Source organism: Hyperoodon ampullatus, assembly GCF_949752795.1.
Source record: "Hyperoodon ampullatus genome assembly, chromosome: 2".
Lineage (NCBI taxonomy): Eukaryota > Metazoa > Chordata > Mammalia > Artiodactyla > Ziphiidae > Hyperoodon > Hyperoodon ampullatus.
Genome location: NC_136915.1, coordinates 5,744,791 through 5,763,871, shown reverse-complemented (window position 1 = coordinate 5,763,871; position 19,081 = coordinate 5,744,791). Strand labels below are relative to the sequence as shown.

The following is a 19,081-nucleotide window of genomic DNA, read 5'->3' as shown; positions in this document are numbered from 1 at the left end:
GGGCGGCAAAGGGAACGTCTGTTCTGTTTATAACCTCAGCCTCAGCCTAGCACAACGCCTGACTCAGCAGGTGGCCGTAAACACTTACTGAAGGAATAAATGCATTAAAATAATTTTATAAACAGTAAATAGATAATTACGGTTCGATGAGAGCAATTAATACCTACTAGCCTCTAAACTCTCTCCCTCATATAATCCTGGATCTTGAGATGCAATTATTGGTGTAATTTTAAAAAACACTGAAAACATTGGGAGTACTAATATGTCGGTTTATTCCATATATTTTTAATCAAAGAACTGATAGGATGGCTTGGAGAATGAATCTAGGATGCACCTCTAGCACTGACAGGGAGGTACTCAGACCGGTCAACAGACACCCAGATGGACGTCTCATCAGAGGAACTGTACTTGCTTTGGGGTTTCCTATATTCATCCTAAGCAACCATCTGATTTTTGAAAAATATTTATCTATTTATTTATTTGGCTGTGCCGGGTCTTAATTGTGGCACGCGGGACCTTTTTTGAGTTGCGGCATGTGGGATCTAGTTCCCGGACCAGGGATCGAACCAGGGCCCCCTGTATTGGTAGGGCGGAGTCTAAGCCACTGGACCACCAGTGAAGTCCCCAACCATCTGATTTTATTTTCATTTCCCAAGAGGTCTCCCTACTGGGAAAAAAAAAAGTCCTTTCTGAGCAGCATGAATAGCACTTCCTTGGCAGTCATATTCGTTACCTCAATTATCCAGTTAGTTTTCTACCATAAATCAGCCTCATGAGTCAGGGCGGCAAGGAGCCTGATTCTTTCATTTAAGCAGCAGACCTGCTCTGCTGAGAGGCCAAACCCTGGAGCACAACAAGGTCAGAGCAACCTGAGGCCTATCTCACCATGGCCAAAACATCACTCTATCACAATATAACACGTAATAAAATACTCTTACTGGGAGATGTACTGTTCTGTACACAGAAGTTTTATGCTTCTGTGTACAAAGTTGTATAACAAAATACAAAAGACAGAGTTGCTCAATCTCAGCATGACACTGAAGAGTTAAGTATAATTTCCACTCTTAAAAGAAATAGACATCAAAAGGAAACTTACGGGATGGGCCGGTTGAGAAACCTATGGGTCAATTTTACATGGACCACGAAGTCCAGGGACTAGGAGTATCTCAGATTACAAGAACTGTGGTCCAGGTTGCTCTGGGTCCATTTTGCAAGGTTGTTATATGGACAGGTAACAGCAATCAAGCAGGCTTGGGTCAGCCATGCTGGCAGGAGAATAAATATGAAAGAATTTAAATATTAAAAATAAAGATTTAGGGACTTCACTGGTGGTCCAGTGGTTAAAGACTTTGCCTTCCAATGCAGGGGGTGCAGGTTCAACCCCTGGTCGGGGAGCTAAGATCCCACATGCCTCGAGGCCAAAGAAAACAAAACGTAAGACAGATGCAATATTGTAACAAATTCAACGAAGACTTTAAAAATGGTCCACATCAAAAAAAAAAAGATTTAATAAAATTGACACAAATAAGTGGAATTTGACAGCAGAAGGCTGATATAAAAAATTTTACATGCTCACTAAAGAGAACCTTAAAATTCAGAAAAGGAAAAAAAACAAAACTTCACCCAAAATCCCACTATCCACACATAACCAAAATGTATATTTTATTTCCTTCTAATCTTCTTTTTCCTATTTCATAGTGTTCGTGTTTTAAACATAATTACAATCATACTGTATAAAAACTTCTGTATGCTGCTTTTTACATCATCTAATATATGAGTTTCCCAAGTTATATACTCTGTAAAAATTTTTATTGACCAATATAATAACATGTCAAGCAGATATTTCAGAATCTACTTAATGATAGACATTTAAGCTATTACAATTTAAAAATGCTGCAAAATCTGTCTTTTCTTTATAAGGCTTTCTGTATTTCAGCTTCTTTGGAATATTCCGATAAGGGAATCGTTAGGCCAAGGAGGTAGAAATCTTATAAAGCCCTTGATACTTATTGCCAAACTGTCTTCCAGAAGCACTGAAAAAAACCTGTCCTTTGTTTAGTTCACGTGTCAGTTGATTCAAAGGGGAATCAATGGGCCAAAGAACATTATTTGGAAAAAGATTTTTTAGAAAATACGCAAACTGATTGACTTACGTTCGCACTTTATGCCGACCGATGATGAAAGAAACCTTCCGGCTCCATGGGTTCACAAAGCTGGACCAACTGGAATCCAATACGATGTAATCCCCATTTTGAGAACAAAATCTAATGGGTGAATGTTCAAAGGGAAGATGGCCTGCATACTTCAAGACTATATAAAATAATAAGACAAAATTAGAATTTATTTAACACGGATATTGATTACAAATGTCTTTTTTTAAGGCATTTATTTGTAAATGTTTTAGAATGTCAAAATAGAAAAAAAAATTGTTTCAGCAGTTCCAATACATTGCTTACCTGGTTAAAGGTTAAGCTCTAACGATTAGAGCTTGTGAGACCCTCTAGTGAGAAATGAAATGACAAACTTAAAAAGATCAATGAAAAAAAAAAATGTCCTCCTATAAGGAAGTAGGTCCTTACCTTTTTGGTGTATGGCGACCATCAGAGAACGATCTTCCGGGTGCAGGTATGTCAGGATGGATGTTCCAATCAGATCCTGAGGTAGGTAACCCAGCAAAGGCACTGCTCTGAGCACAGACACAGCACAGGCAGCATGTCACACGCACCAAGTAACTCATACCTTATATACTTCCAACAGTACTTTTCAGCTAAACTCTAGATATGACAAAGGGTATGCAAAAGATGTTCATTACAGCATTTATAAATGCTACAAACAACCCAAGTGCCTATATTGTGGGGAAATAGATACACAATCTAAGAAGTGTTGGTCATTTGACATATTGCATCAAAATCACCTGTGAAGCTTCTAAAAAAAACAGATTTGCAGGCTCACCGCAAGCTTACTAAATCAGAATTTCTGTGGTAAGACTAGGAGTCTATATTGTTAACAAGTTCCTCAAAGGTCTCTGATGCCCTCCATTTCGCTGCCTTTTAAAAAGTCTACAAAGATCACATTACAACATAGAAGTACTTATGATGTTAAATGAATAAAGCAGACTACAAATTTATACAGAATAATTAAAATTATACAAAAACAATGTCTCCTGAAAGGTGATATCAAATAGACAACCAGTCACAAAGCCAGTTGTAGGATAAAGGTTCATGGGAAAATTCTGACGTACAGACACTCAAGATGATTTAGACAAAACTGACTCCAAAAACATTTTCTATGTGTACAAATTCAAAAATACTTTCTAATGCAATCAACTTAAGCTGTTTTCAGAATAACTTCAGCAAAAATTTTCTTACTTTCTACAGATTATATTATATAAAGTATCTTATTAATTACTGTTTTGTTTCAGGGTAACTAAATGGTAATAAATAGGTAATAAACCCATTTCCAAATGTTAAAAAAATTTTTTTAAGCTTTTTTTTTTTTTTTTTTTTTTTTTTTTTGCCGCATCACTCGGCCTGTGGGATCTTAGTTCCCCAACCAGGGATTGAACCTGGGCCCTTAGCAGTGAAAGCATGGCGTCCTAACCACTGGACCACCAGGGAATTCCCTGTATGTTAAAATTTTTTAAAAACCAAAATTAAGGGCTTCCCTGGTGGCGCAGTGGTTGAGAGTCCGCCTGCCAATGCAGGGGACACGGGTTCGTGCCCTGGTCCGGGAAGATCCCACGTGCCGCGGAGCGGCTGGGCCCGTGAGCCATGGCCGCTGAGCCTGCGCGTCCGGAGCCTGTGCTCTGCAACGGGAGAGGCCACAACAGTGAGAGGCCCACGTACCGCAAACAAACAAACAAACAAACAAACAAACAAAAATTAATAACTATCATAACTGTGCCAGGTTTTTTGACATTTTTGCTTATGCTTATCTGTGGTACGGTACATTGGTTCTCAGATTTTCAGATTTCACAAATAAGTAAAATTTTTAAATAAATGTGGGGGGAAATGGAGGGTACGAACAGGGGATAACAATGTTTTGTGTTTCCAAATAAAGGTATTAAAAAAACAACAATAAGCAACAACTATTATGTACTGTCACTAACTCTTTAAATAAGAAAGACTATTTTAATAACCAAAAAAAAAGCAGGAAGGACGTTAAGTTCAAAATAAGTAACAGTTCTTCACACACACAAAGAATCTCCCTTATTTTTCTTTCTCTTTTCCCCCCTCACTTCAGACTAATAAAAATTCATCATAAACTGTTTGGGAAGCACCTGCCTAGTGGAAATAACACTGGGATAGGACTTGGAGGCCAGAGTCATGGTCTCATTTGGACCACAGTCATCTAATACTATGTGGTCCACGTTCATTGTCCTCTTGTGCAAACTGGAAAAATAATTTCTGACTTTCCTAAAGCTTTGAAATAAATATGACAATGTGTAAATCTTAGCACTATAACATGCAAGATATTTACATTAAAAATTTACACAACACGGGACTTCCCTGGTGGTCCAGTGGTAAAGAATCCGCCTTCCAATGCAGGGGACACAGGTTTGAGCCCTGGTCCGGGAACTAAGATCTTACATGCCGCGGGGCAACTAAGCCCGCGCGCCACAACTACTGAGCTCAGTACACCTCAGTGAGACAGCTTGCATGCCGCAAACTACAAACCCCACGCGCTCTGGAACCCGCACGCCGCCACTAGAGAGAAGCCCGCACGATGAAAGAGATCCTGTGTGCCTGAACAAAGACCCCGTGTGCCGCAACTAAGACCCGACGCAGTCAAAAATATATATATAAGGAAAATAAATAAAAATTAAAAAAAATTTACACAACACAAATTTCAAACTAACAAAACTCAAATGCTCAAATGAATAGATTCAGCTCTATCACGTTACGTTTAACATATGTTAAACGTTATGTAAAACTTTTAAATATTTTTATTTATTTTCAGAAACAAGTTTCTTTTAGGCTTAAAGAAGTACTTACCTTTCATCTATTTCAAGAAAAACACACCCGGGGGTGTGTGTTGTGGTAAAAATTCTTTTATCCACTGGGATTCGAGGAGCTATGGAAACCAGAAAGACTGGTTTAAAGGCAGATACCTAATTAACTATCCACTTAACATATTAAAGAGGGAACAAACTCTATACGCCATGGCAGAAATCTCACCTAGGGACCTGGCCTCTGAGCAGCCAAAGCTAATAACTTTCATTATTAACCACATTTTAATTAGGTCAAAACGTGATGCCTACTAAAGTTAATTTTAAACAGACAGAAAGTCTGTGTACATCGAATAGCTTACCCATCACAATCTAACAGTCAAAGCTGGGGTCATTTAGGGTTCAGGACAAAAACGTTTCATCATATTTAGTGGTTGAATACAACTAAGCAAATAGGATGTGAAACGTCAGTACAATAGGGACGTATTTAATCTGTAATAAAATTGGCACCGTCAGTGCTACTACAGTCTGCTTTGACAATGTAGTGATTAATACGTAAGGGAACGATTTGAGCATGACACTAATTCTGCATTTGCTTACGCACGATTTCATTTGCAAGAAACACGAGGTGAATGCAGAAAAGAGCAGCTAGTTGAATGGCGTCACTTAGGAACGTGAAGAAACATGCACACACCTGAAACATCCACCTGCAGCCTCTGTTCACCAGGTGTGCCCTGAGCCACGCCCGTCCAACCTGGTGACGGAACTTTCCCTCTGATTTCAGTCCGCCTTCCCCTCGCTCCTCACAGTAATGCACAAGCTGCAGCCCTTCCAACACCCATGTCCACAGCAAACTGCAGGGCTTTTCCGCTGCGGCGAGCCGCATTTATTGTATCACTTGTGCATTTCTTCATCATTTAATGTGTAACACCGTGTTACCATTTTATGAGATTCCCGTCTTATTTTTAATGTATGGTTATTGAGTGTTGTGCCCCTAAACTCATTTTTCCCATAAGCCCTGTGGTTTGTGTGAATTTATTTGTACAGGATGTTAAGTTTTAGGAAAGCACATGTCACATTACAGCAGAACCAACTGTAATTTCAAATGATAAATGGAAGCTGCTTCTGTATTGATACATGATTTTAGCAATGTTGTTCTGCCACTGGAAGACATAAATTATACTTCTTACTCAGGGGGCTTTCAGAACACTTAAAAAATATAAATTCATTCTTGTGACCTCTGTATGCAACAATTTCAATGCTCTTCTGTCACACAAGACAGAAGCAAAAGGCCACAGGATGGTCACCAGTAGAGAAAGGATTAGAAGACTGTGCATCTCTGGCCAGGTCTATGCTCAGACCCCTGGGCCATGCTGTCCTTAAAGGAGATGACCACACAGGAAGTCAAGGTCAGCAAACAGAGACGTCAGGGAAAATCAGCTCAGGGCCAAGCTGAAGACAGTGGCTGCAGTAAACAGGCTTTCACGTGCTTCTTTCTGATGTGCTGACACGTCACATCTGACCTAAACGCAGACGCTCCTGACCTACCTTCGTAACCAGAATGAATCTTCTCCACCAGCGTGAGACAGCAGGGCTCAGGTTCCGGGCGGGCCGAGCTGTGCACATGAATCAAATAGGGGATAATCCGGAACGGGCAGTAAGGCTGCCCCAGCTCCCAGGCTTCACCTCCACTGAAGAGAAGAAAAATGGTTTAGTACCAGTCCTGACCTGTTCACTTAGTCCACTGTGAAACAAGGCCGGGGAAAATGTTTTGTTGGTAATTTCCAAGAGAGACATGTCTGAATCTAAAATGTTTAGACATATTTATTTATTTATTTTGGCTGTGTTGGGTCTTCGTTGCTGCGCGCAGGCTTTCTCTAGTTGCGGCAAGCGGTGTCTACTCTTCATTGCGGTGCGCGGGCTTCTCATTGCAGTGGCTTCTCTTGTTATGGAGCACGGGCTCTAGGCGCACGGGCTTCAGTAGTTGTGGCTCACGGGCTCAGTAGTTGTGGCTCGTGGGCTCAGTAATTGTGGCTCATGGGCTTAGTTGCTCTGCAGCATGTGGGATCTTCCCGGACCAGGGCTCAAGCCCGTGTCCCCTGCATTGGCAGGTGGATTCTTAACCACTGCGCCACCAGGGAAGTCCAAAACATATTTATTTTTAAAAGGAGGGACACGTTAGTTTAAATTTTCAATAGCCACGGGCAATGAGACTCGTTTGTTCTTGGATGAGTAGGAGGCTTTCTGGAGAGCCGGCTCACCAAGGTGAGTGTGAACCGCTCACTAATTTCAGTGTGACTTTCTGCTCCTGCTGGGAAGAGGGGCAGGCACAGCCACCTGTCTTGCCTCGTGTGTCTTAACCAAGTACCACATGGCGGGAAACAAGGCCCCCTGGGATCGCGCCCCCAAGCCGGCCCTCCATCAGCCCTTCCTACGCCCTTGTTCAAATGACCGATTCAGTTCCACCGCTTCAGCCACTCCGCTGCCTGGCGCAGGCCTGGTGTGCGGCTCAGCATCACCCACGGTGCCCAGCTACAGGGAGATGGCGGGGCTGGACCCTCTCGGCCAACCGGTGCGGAGGCTGCTCTCTCCCTCTCAGGAGGCTCCCGGGGGCGAGGGGTCTGCAACAAGCACGCAGATGCCCACCCTGTTTCATCAGCCTGGCTGCCTGGAAGACGTTTCCACTTGGATCTGCCCGAACGTCCCAACCTGTATTTCACGCTACCCCGTTTCTGCCCATCACACCTCTCCTCGCCGACCATCATGAGCGCGGACGTTCGGGGGTCTCTGGCCCCCCTCCCGCTCTCTTCTCTCCTCTAACTCCAGCATCTCCTGTCACTTCTCCACTCTCAGCCGTGACCCTGCTTCCTAGGTCACCGCTCAGAAGAGCGCCTTCTCCTGGCACTCACCTGCGAGCATCCGTACTTGTGCTAGCAGCTCCCCTCCCATTTCTGTGTGTGCTTTCTCCAGGCTCATCCCGTCCTCAGCTTCTCAGTGCCATCTATACACCGATGACCTGCACATCTGTCTCTAGCCCGGCCTCCTCCCCTGAACCCCGGGCTCCTGGACCAACGCCTCGTCAACATCACGAGGCAGATTTCTACTCGACACTGCACGCTCACCTAAGACTAAGGCACACACTCTCCCCTCTGCTCTCCAGGCAGCTGCTTGTCCTGCAGTTTCCTCCTCCCCAATACACGGCACCTTCAGCCAAGACTCCCACGTCACCTGACGACTCCTTCTATCTCGCACCCGAAACTAACCCACCCGTATATGCTGCTAGGTCTCCCCTACAGAAATACCCAGAAGATCGAAAATGTCTCCACCTCCACCTCCACCGCCTGGTCCAGGACCCGCCATCTCCCAGCTGCACTGCATCAGCGCCATGCCCGCCCCCCCCCGGCCTGCTCCAACCTCCCACCCCAGCACAGGACCTTCTGCACGGCACCCGACGTGAGCCTTCCGTAATCAATGACACTTCCTTCTAAGAAATGAAAATGCCCTATCCCCACCCACTGAACAGTCCTGAAGCAACAAACCGTATGGCAACAGCCACCCACCCAGATTTGGCCTCCAGGTGAGCCATGCTGTTTCCTGGCACAAGGAATGGGGGATACTGAAGAAATGATGGACCCAGGTCTGGGGCAGGAACCGTCTAGGTTGAGCCTGGGACGGCAAATCTGAAAGAAAGGAAGTGGTCAAAACCACTGGGGACTGTCACCGGGCCAGGAGCTAACCTAGTTAGCCTAGCTAACCAGCGGCTCCTGCTGGCCAGAGAGGGACAGTGGGAGCACCTCGAGGCACGAGGAGAACCTTCTCTTTAGGATGAGATTCTAAAATAGTGATGGAGGAAATGACAAGAGAGCTCAGATTTGCTTCAAAGTAATGAGATGGGGGATGGGGGGACTGAGGTGGTGGTACAGACGACACAGGACTGGCCACGAGGTTAAAGTTATTAATGCTGAATGATCAGTGCATATCAGTTCATTGTACTATTTTTCTCTACTTTTATATTATTTTGAAAACTCCCAAAGTTTTAAAAATAATTAAGTGGCTACCCTGAAGAAAACATTTCATTCAGAAGTCAAAACGCCCCATGGTCTGGCCTCTGCTTCCTCATCTTCTTCCACCCTCCCCGCCTCCCACCACCCACAGGCTGGGCGTGCTCTGCCCCAGGGCCTTTGCACTGGCCTGGAACGCTCTTCTCTCAGACACGCGTACAGCTTGCTCCCTCACCTCCTTCAGGCCTCTGGCCCCATTCAGGCTTCTCATTAGAGAAGAGTGCCTTGACCACCCCTGAGCACACCAGCAACCACTGCCCAGGACCCCCTTACTCTGCTTTTCTGTTCTACGTACAACTTATCACAGCCAACACGTGTACATTTAGACAGCTGTTTATTACTGGTCTCCCCCGCTACAGAACCTAAGGTCCATGAGGGCAGAACTTTGTTTTGATCCCAGCACCCGTAACAGTGCCTGGCTCAGGAAAGGCACCTGAAAATATTTACCAACATAACCAACACACCGAGCGCTTGCTACGCGGCAGGCACTGCTCTCAGACCTTCATAGCCAACAACTCACCTGCGAGTGACAGAAAGAACCGACACGGCCCTCCCCGCACACGCACACCTTTCCAGGTTATCCCTCCCGAAGCACTCAAATACTCTTAGCGCGAGTCCCCCGCAGTTCCATGGAGTGTCTGAATGATCCGTTACAAGGATTTCTCTTCCCCTCATATCAAGAGCATTCAGTAACCTCAATACTACTGTTGGTGATCATGACGTCATTTAAAACCATTCTTTCTTTTTACTTTGAAAGTAACATTAACATATCACAGTAAATTTGGAAGAGAAAATAAAAATCACTAATAAATCCTACCAGAAATCAACTACTATTAAAATTTTGATCTCTTTTCTCCTAGTTCACTGTCACTGGACCTTTTAAGTCCTCATAAATATACCTATCTTGCTTTCTTTCAGGTTGTTCAACATTTCAAAAATTAAGTTTAAATGTGACTGAAAAACAAAAACCAAACTGAAACAAAAGAGCCCCAAAAAACTGTCATCTGGAAGTATATTTCATGTCCAGTAACTTTCACATGCCCCTGGGTTAAGAATGATCTTTCTGGTCTCTTCCCCTATTGCATTATTATCTACTTTTCTCATAAGTACATGTATCTTCTCCTCAATCAAAATACAAACTCCTTGCAGCAAGAACCAAGTCTTGTCTTTTGTATCCACAACAGCCCTAGCTGAATAAAGCATCAAAATAAGTGCCAAATAAAATCAGAGGGATAAATTTGGAATTTGGGATTAACAGATAAGGAGTACTATATATAAAACAGATAAACAAGGACCTACTTTATAGCACAAGGAACTATATTTAATATCTTGTAATAACCAATAATGGAAAAGAATCTGAAAAAGAATATATATATGTATATATGCGTATATATGTATAGATACACACACACATATGTATAACTGAACCACTTTGCTGTACAGCTGAAACATTGTAAATCAACTATACAGTCAATAAAAAAATAAAAATAAAAATAAATAAATAAAAAATAAAGTAAAACCAGAGCCCACTCCACTGTTCCCGGCCTCCAGGAGCTCCCACACTCACCGGATCCTGCAGAAAAAGGATTTCACTGGAGCGAATTCATAGCGTGAGGCTGCTGGAAACAAACACACGTGTCAGTGTCCCACCCCCATGCGGCTCCTCCCCAGACTGTCACTGTACAAACGGGAGACTCTTTTCAGGGACAGAGCTGCTCTTGATTAAAACAGGACTCTCCTCCCTCACTAAGGTCTAGTTCCATCCAGTATTTTCCCAGGGCTTTTTCGTGTTGAACAGTAACCCTCAGGTGAGACCCTGAGAGCACCTGACCGAGGCCTCTCCCTGTCACCCCCTGCAGTCCTGTCTGCATTTCTGCTCCTGCCCGGACTCACTGCTTCAAATGTCAACGTAATCAGCCTGCGACACAATTATTTCGCTGGTAATATTCTATTCCCCTGTAATAGTTTGGACACGTCTCAGAAACTGGGAATTCAGATTACTTAGAGCTTTCAGGTAGAGGATACATACATTTCTTTCCTTGGACAAATTCCCCAGAGCTGTGTTCCCAGATCAGATGATAACATTTCATGACTCTCATCATATATTGGCAAACTTAGCTCCAGCAGATGGTACCAATTCAGTGTCATTAATAACACTTTCTCACACCCCTCATGCCAAAGGTTTTGCTTCAATTTTATTGACTTCGCATTTATTTTATTGATGTGTGAGGTGGTAATTCAGAAACACTGAAATTTGCCCATCTTAGGAAACTGAACTTATTTCCAAGTGTTTGTTGATTACTTTATTTCGTCTGGTAGAACTCCCTAAATATGTATCTTTTGGGCATTTATTCACTGGAGTGAAAAGTTTTCAGTTACAGAAACCAAGGAAATGTTTACAACCAAGGAGATATTTTCAAAAATATATACACTGAAGGAGCACCTACAACGAGGATTCTGAAGAACCAAAATACTGAACATGGTCCAGGTGTTTGTACTCCTAAGGAAATGATCATAGGAAGAATAAGAAAATGGGCTTTTGAGTGATCAAGAAAAATATTCACGATTAAAAAAAAGCCCTCCAGTTTAAAAGTAAAGGGACCAGGGCTTCCCTGGTGGCGCAGTGGTTGAGAGTCTGCCTGCCGATGCAGGGGACACGGGTTCGTGCCCCGATCCCGGAAGATCCCACATGCCTCAGAGCGGCTGTGCCCGTGAGCCATGGCCGCTGAGCCTGCGTGTCCGGAGCCTGTGCTCCGCAACGGGAGAGGCCACAACAGTGAGAGGCCCGCGTACCGGAAAAAAAAAAAAAAAAAAAAAAAAAAAAAAAAAAAAAGTAAAGGGACCAGTGACCAAACTCCTGTAATTCGTGAAACTATGAAAGTTACAGGCCCAGAATTCTGAAGCCAGAAGTCTGGGAGAAATAACAGAAAGAACTTGACAAAGTAAGCTAAAGAAATTAATTACTCTAGGATATGCTATCATCTTAACACAGAAACTGTTTCTGGAGTTTCTATGGAGGAATTAAGGCCAGATAAAGATTTTTCAAAAATATCCTTGATTTTCTGAGCTGATTCTCTTGGGTGGGAACCGTCCCTCGGTGACACTTTCAAATGCTCGCCTTTGTCTGAGGACAGTTCTCCTGCTATAAGGTGCAGTCCCAGCAGCCGTGGGGTCAGAGGGGCTCTGGATTCACGCTGCCAAGGTGAAGGCCGGCTCCATACTTGCAGGCAGTGTGACGTTGGCATCTCTGTGACCATGGCAGCTAAGAAAGGGCACAGTTGCTGGCTCTGAGGGACCCGACTGTTGCCTGAGCCCTGCTTCCCGCGGGCTGCCCCCGGCCCATGCCCATACACGGAGCAGGAAACGAGGCAGGACCATTGCATGGAGACGCCGGGCTCTTCCAGCGTGTGACAGCGGGTGGACCCCCTCTGGCTGCCTGGCCCAGAAGTTCTCTGGACTGCGCTGCGGGCCCAAGGCTCCTGCTGCCCAGCCCTCCCCCCGCCTCGCTCCTTCCAGCGAGGCCAGCGATGCGGGCTGAGGGCTCCTCTCACCACCTTCCACCCGCTCCCCCAGTCAGCGTCCCGCTTCTGGGCAAACCCAAACTAATACAGTTACTGTGTTCGTCTACCGGGGAGAATGACAGTACCTACACCTCACAAGGTCTTCGTGAAGATTAACTCAGTTAATCCACGAAAGCAAAGAGAAGGGTCCCTGGCAAATAGTAACCGTTCAACAGATGACAGCAGTTAAGATGAGCCTTTATGCTGCGGATGCTCCAAATATCTCCAAGCCTTCCCCAACCTACAGCTTGCTGGGTTCTCACAGAAACCCTGTGTTAACAGGCACGTCAGAAACTATGATTCTCATTTTACAATGAGAAGCCAAGTGGCCTCCAAGGTTCACGAAGCGACAGAATGCAACTTGAAACTCAGACCTTCAGGTTCTGAGCTTCACATTCTTTACACATAACAAAATACTGCAACTCTGCTGTAAGGTGAACTCGCTTACACTCCTTATACATTGTAGCAGGCACCTGAATTCAACTGCCCCCCCCCACCCTGGAGTCCTGTAACACAGAGAGCCAGCCTACAGGATCTCAAAAACAGTAGATGGGGGCCCGCTGTCACTTCCACACCTGGGCTGGAACGCGCGAATTCTTGTTTCTGGAAGTGTGTTCTAAAGAAACAGCGGTCAGATCCTTCTGAGAGGTCTGTACAACAAGCCTAAGTGGAAATGTGCTCTAACACAGGCCCAAAGCTGACAACTGCTGAGTTCAGAGCTTCCCGTGTCCTCTTAATGTCCTATGAGTTCAAAGGAAGGGACAAAGAGGTGACATGAGCACAGCCCAGAAATGGTGTGGAGCTGAACAACGGCCCTCAAGGAGGGTGTGGATCCTTGGGGTTCCTAAAGCGAAAGTACAGTGTGAGAAGTAAACTCAATGGACATCACCTTTATGGAGCAAGTAAATGTTTAGGTCCAAGAGACAACAATTTCAGGGACTATTATGCTTTTACAAGCAGGGGAAATACCATTAAGTAATTAGCAAAGATAAGAAAGTGAAAAGATCAGGGAATTCCCTGGTGGTCCAGTGGTTGGGACTCCATGCTTCCACTGCAGGCACACGGGTTTGATCCCTGGTCGGGGAACTAAGATCCCGCAAGCCTTGCAGCACAGCCAAAAAAAAACAAGTGAAAAGATCAGACAGAGACTATAGGGCAATACTGAAGGGAAAATGGGAAAGACCTGGTGAACAGTACCACGTGTCTGTTCTGTTCACTGTTGTACCTTAGCACCTAGAACAGCTCCTAGCCCACAGGGACTGCTATATAATGTCTACGGAATGAATAAATGATGAACAAAAGCAGAGAAACAAATGTGGACAATTAAAGGTTGAAAACACGTGTTTCGGAAAGAGGAAGCAAAATAAAATCAGTGTTTCTGAATGATGGGAAAAGGAGAGAGGGAGCTGGAAGAAAGCAAGGGTGACAGGTGTCTTTTCTGAAGCTTATATAAAATGTGCACAGAGAATGGGGCAAGGGTCTGTGATTGAGAAAAGAAGGCTGTAACACTGTTCTTCACTGGACTGAGAACTGGATTAGAAACCAGAATGAGTACAGAGCTCTAGATTTGCAGGATGAAGTTCTGAGGATCTGTTTCACAACACTGTGAATGTACTTAATGCTGCTGAACTGTACACTTGAAAATGGTTACGATGGTAAATTTTGTGAATGTGTTTTTTACCATAATAAAAATAATCAAAATTTTTTAAAAATGAGAGAAAAGGGTCTGGGATCAAAAAGAAAGTTGATCTTTACTAAGTTCTTTAAGAGACATTTCACAAAAAATATGAAATAGGGAATAAAGGGTGACTTAAGAAAGAATGAATGGGACTTCCCTGGCGGTGCAGTGGTGAACACTCTGCCCTCCCAACGCAAGGGACCCAGGTTCGATCCCTGGTCAGGGAACCAGATCCCACATGCATGCCGCAACTAAGAGTTCACATGCCTCAAATAAGGAGCCCGTGAGCCACAACTAAGGAGCCCTCAAGCCGCAACTAAGGAGCCCACATGCTGCAGCTAAGGAGCTGGAGAGCTGCAACTAAGGAGCCCGCCTGCCACAACAAAGACCCGGCACAACCAAATAAATAAATAAATATTTAAAAAAAAAAAAAGAATGGATGAATGAATGAAAGATTACATGGGATTGAATAACACAAAGAAAACTGTGAGTGGGAACCCACTCCCCACCCCCAGTTCAGGAAAAGCAGTCTTTCAGAAGGAAAACAAAATGATGAGATTCATAACTTTTAGGGAGAAGAAAAACTGGAAAGGGATCTAACTTTGAGAAGCTTACCTCCAGAGCAAAGCAGAGAAATAATGAGGTCAGTATAAGAGGAAAAACATTTAATTTTATTAACAACAGACACTTTGTAGCAATTAACCTGCTACACATTATGCTGTAACACACCATATCTATAGCACATAGTCTGTGAAACTAAGTTGATTAAATGAAAACAAATTTATTGGATCTTTATGTTATTAGCAGCATTTAAAATGCTATTTTCATCACATTCTGACTTTTAAAATGAAGAAATAAGAAAAACTATATATTTGCATATTCTGAATAATGCATTCATTTGTGTACTATTTTTGGAAGAATGAAACTGATCTTTACCAGGCAAGATAAACATCTGAATATTGGTCCCATTACCTCTTTGGGTCCAGTTGTTCCAGAAAGGAAGCTGAGCGTGGGCAGTGTGTGTGTAGAACACCCTCACGTCTTGAGGGGCAAGCAGCTCAACGAAATGAGAGGACTCTAAGAACTCTTTCTTACAATGCAGGATCGAAGGAGCCTGTTCAGAAACGTGCACTAACCTTCCAGACAGAAATGAAAAAACTGCCACAAACGTATCCTACGAAAAATATTTAAAATAAATGCAAAATATTGAGATACATACTGGCAATATTCCCTGAATAAATTTCGTCTAGACGTCTACCATGAACAATAGCTTAATACCATGATCAATAGCTTAAAACACACACACACACCTGCAAAGGCAACAAATCGCTGTAAAACCTGCATTGTTCCTTCTGAAGGTTTAAGTTCTGCCGAACAATGCACCAGCTCATTCTACACCGACTAAACACAGTGTATACACTGCATACACTTCTGATTCCCTCTCCTTTGCAAACTGTGCCTGGAAGGACTGTCTTCTCTTCACCCATGCATATTCCAGGCTTCAAGACCAAGCTAAAGTTCACTTGCTCCAAGATGTTGTCTTTGACAAACCTCAGTACATAAGAATCATTTCTCTAATGTGTTCCGTTAGACATAAACATAACTTATTTATAATCGGCCACTGTTTGTACCTGCTAGCAAGTGGCATATGTTTTCCTCTCTAGATATACTTTGAAGATCTTAAAGGGAAAATGTTTTCCTTAAACTTTTTTTCCCTTAAATCTCCACAGCACCTACTACAGTATTATAAACACATCAGTAAGCAAAATAAGCACTGTAACATGAAGGGCAGCTCATGCTCCAATATTACAAAATCTTTAAGTTACAATTATGTTGAGGTCTACACATAAATTAAGTAATCTCCATCATATCAGCAAAACATGAGGCTCAATTATTCTGTCAACGTGAAGAGATTCCAAAAAGATATACTACATATCTCTTCCAAAATTTTACAAAAAATGACAGCATCTCAACTCACCTGTTCTATAAAATCCAGTTGTTACAACGTGAAGTAGTAGGTATTGGAAGTAAGAGTGATATAAATAGAAATTAACAATCCGGAGATTAGAATAAGATGCAGGAAATCACTCTGCACTGTTATCTTTTTCTTCATTTGAGAGAATTCAGGGATGCTAAGGAGAGAGAGGCACCTCATGACGGAAGCAAAGCCAACTACTACTAATGTGTTGCTTCCTGTTTTTAGATGTTTTCTCTGGCAAGGGCAGGAGAAACTCCACAAGGCCTCTTTAGCAGTTTTCGCCTATGCTTGACCTCAAATTGTGGTGACTGAAATGCTCAGTTATTATTTCTAAAAATCTACATCTAGATAAGAGCGTTAGGAAAAATCACCCAGGTTGATATGGCAAAATTTGTGAATTCTTACTGTGTTTTTGGAAGTGTGCTCTGAAGCAATAGTGGCCAGTTCCTCAAGACTGTACATGGTCACATCTGCTTGAGGCGCTCCATTCTGATGGAGAATCTGGAAAAACTCACTGTTTGCTAAGAAACACAGGAAAATACATAGGTAGTCCAGTGACAACAGTATCTTTAGGAAATCATTTTTTATCAGTATAAAAGCAGGCTTGTTTTTTAGGATGAGGACACCTTAGCATGTTTTCCTTGAAACCAGATCATCTTCTTCTTTCACCTAAAGTACTGATAGTTGTACAAACTTAAGATTTTGTATTTTATGAATTCTGCATGTTCCAGATCACAAGGAATGAAACACATTGAAGGTACCAAAACAAGGTACTGAAACCAAAAATTCCAAATACACACACAGGAAATCTGTATGGCAGAAACATTACTCCAGGATTCAGGAACTATATACCATCTATGAAGCCACAGAGGTTTGTGCTACAGAATGTGTATTTTTTAAAATCCCTTGAGAAGAAGTCTGAAAAGTCATAAAAAGAAAAAAATGTTTACAACCATTCGATTTTAATTTGGTAAATTCCTGATACATCATGACTGTATTTTAAAAGTATGTCTATGGCAGGGAAATGTAAATGTATTTAATCAAGTGTATTTTTCCCCTAATAGTCATAGAAGACAATATTCTTTTAAAAAGTGAATCTTCAAAATGTGCTTATGCCGATCTCTACTCTCCTGAAACAAATCAGCAAAATACTGCACAGTTACTAAGCTATGACACAAATAAGGTTCTCCGAGGCTCACGTGAAAAACTAAGATGCTAATGCCATCAGTGTAGATTTGCACATCTCACATAAAGCACCGTAAAAAGCTCAAAACATTTCTGTGCCTAAAACCAGGCAGACAACTGCTCTGGCCTGGCTGCTGTTTACGAGCAATGGTGTCCGTGCACGACTGTATTCCCTCTCCAGCCCGTTTACCTTGCACGCTGTGTACGCAGCGAAGGGCATAGTTGAGAGCATCCAGGGTGCTTGGTTTACTCTTTTTCTCTGACGGGAAGTATTTTTTCATTTCTTGGACAACCGTTATAAGGTCTTTGGAAACTCTGTTTTGATCTTGCGGTTCACTGTAAGATAAAAAAGATTCTATTGCGGTTCACTGTAAGATAAAAAAGATTCTAAATTCACACTTTCGATTACAATAAGTCAACTTTTACTGAACAGCGTATTTCATGCCAGGCCCGCTTTCTAAGCCCTTAACATGGATCAGCTCATTTAGTTCACAGATTTATTATTCACCACTTTTTTTTTTTACAGGTGGAGAATCCCAGGCAAAGAAATTGGTAAACATCAAGCATTTCCCACTTCAGCCTAGAGTCAGCTAAATTCCTCAACCACTTTTTACCTTTTGGTTAATTTCCTTCAGTTTCTCCAGGGTATTTCATTCTAAGTTGTCTGAGTCTCCTTAAACTTTTTCCTAGGCTTACAAACAAAATATAAAAAGATGTAAGCCCGCCTTTCCCCTCTACTACCCCAGCAGAGAACAACAAACACATTAGGTTATTTCACCTGTTGCTGGTCTGCACGTATTTGCTCCGCAGCTGGTATTGCCGGCTCCACATCTCAGCAGAGTCCTTCCCCAGCGCCTCAGGACCGCTGGCCTGTGGTCCTTCAAGTTCATGAGGCTGGCCCCCCCTAGAGTCCTGAGATTTACCACCGGACACTTCTAGATCTTCACAGGGATCCATCGCTCGCCCGGCAGTCCTCAGCCTGTCGCCTGCTACTTTGCTACTTTGCGATCGGCGACGGAAATGTACTTCTCATTTTGGTCCAGGCCATCGTCTCAGAGAAAATGTCAGTCATCACAAGCCGGCAAGTAGAGGTACTCTTTCTGCTCCTCCGGGGGCACTTTTCTCCCCAGTATTTCCCTTCAATCTTGGACGTCTCCGCTCACGGGAGGTCCACCCTGGAGGGGGACGGTGGAAACAAAGGTGACAAGTGTCAAGAGAAACACAATCTGATGCTGGAAGCTCGGCTGTGGCTCGCGGGCTGGGCAGCCCCAGGGGGATCCCGGTTCCGGCCGCCCCGAGAGTCGGCGTGCACCCAGGACCCGGACCCGGCAAGGGGCAACTTGAAGCACAAAGTTCCCACAGCGCAGGACAGGCTCGGGGCGACCGCGCCCGGCGGGCCCCGAGGCCTCCCCGCCCGGGCCGAGCCCTCACCCGCCGCCGCCGCCACCGCCTCCCGCGGACCAGCGCGCCGCTCGCCCAGCTGACCCGGCCCCACGCAGTCTCGAGGCCCGCAGCGTGCCGTGCAGTCGCGGGCGCCGCGCCCCCCGCGCACCACGTGACTCGGTCCCGCCTCCGGGTCACGCGATTGGCTGCCGCTGCCAGCTCTGCGAGACCCCATTGGCCTGGGGGCGGGACCCGCTCAGGGGCGCCCGGGTTACATAAGCGGAGGCG

At 44.0% G+C, this 19,081-nt stretch overlaps 1 protein-coding gene across 1 annotated transcript in view; it reads right to left on the bottom strand.

Moving 5' to 3' along the window:
- The window catches only part of PER3 (period circadian regulator 3), a gene marked incomplete at its 5' end in the record, with an annotated part of 61,260 nt that extends 42,893 nt beyond the window's left edge, over window positions 1-18,367 (bottom strand). The window contains 9 exons of the mRNA XM_079696992.1: window positions 2,154-2,310; window positions 2,580-2,686; window positions 4,995-5,073; window positions 6,497-6,639; window positions 10,577-10,628; window positions 15,220-15,421; window positions 16,631-16,746; window positions 17,601-17,746; window positions 18,189-18,367. Of these exons, the coding sequence (XP_079553118.1) occupies window positions 2,154-2,310; window positions 2,580-2,686; window positions 4,995-5,073; window positions 6,497-6,639; window positions 10,577-10,628; window positions 15,220-15,421; window positions 16,631-16,746; window positions 17,601-17,746; window positions 18,189-18,367 (1,181 nt within the window). The remainder of the gene's footprint in view (window positions 1-2,153; window positions 2,311-2,579; window positions 2,687-4,994; window positions 5,074-6,496; window positions 6,640-10,576; window positions 10,629-15,219; window positions 15,422-16,630; window positions 16,747-17,600; window positions 17,747-18,188) is intronic.
- Between the last annotated feature and the right edge of the window lie 714 nt (window positions 18,368-19,081).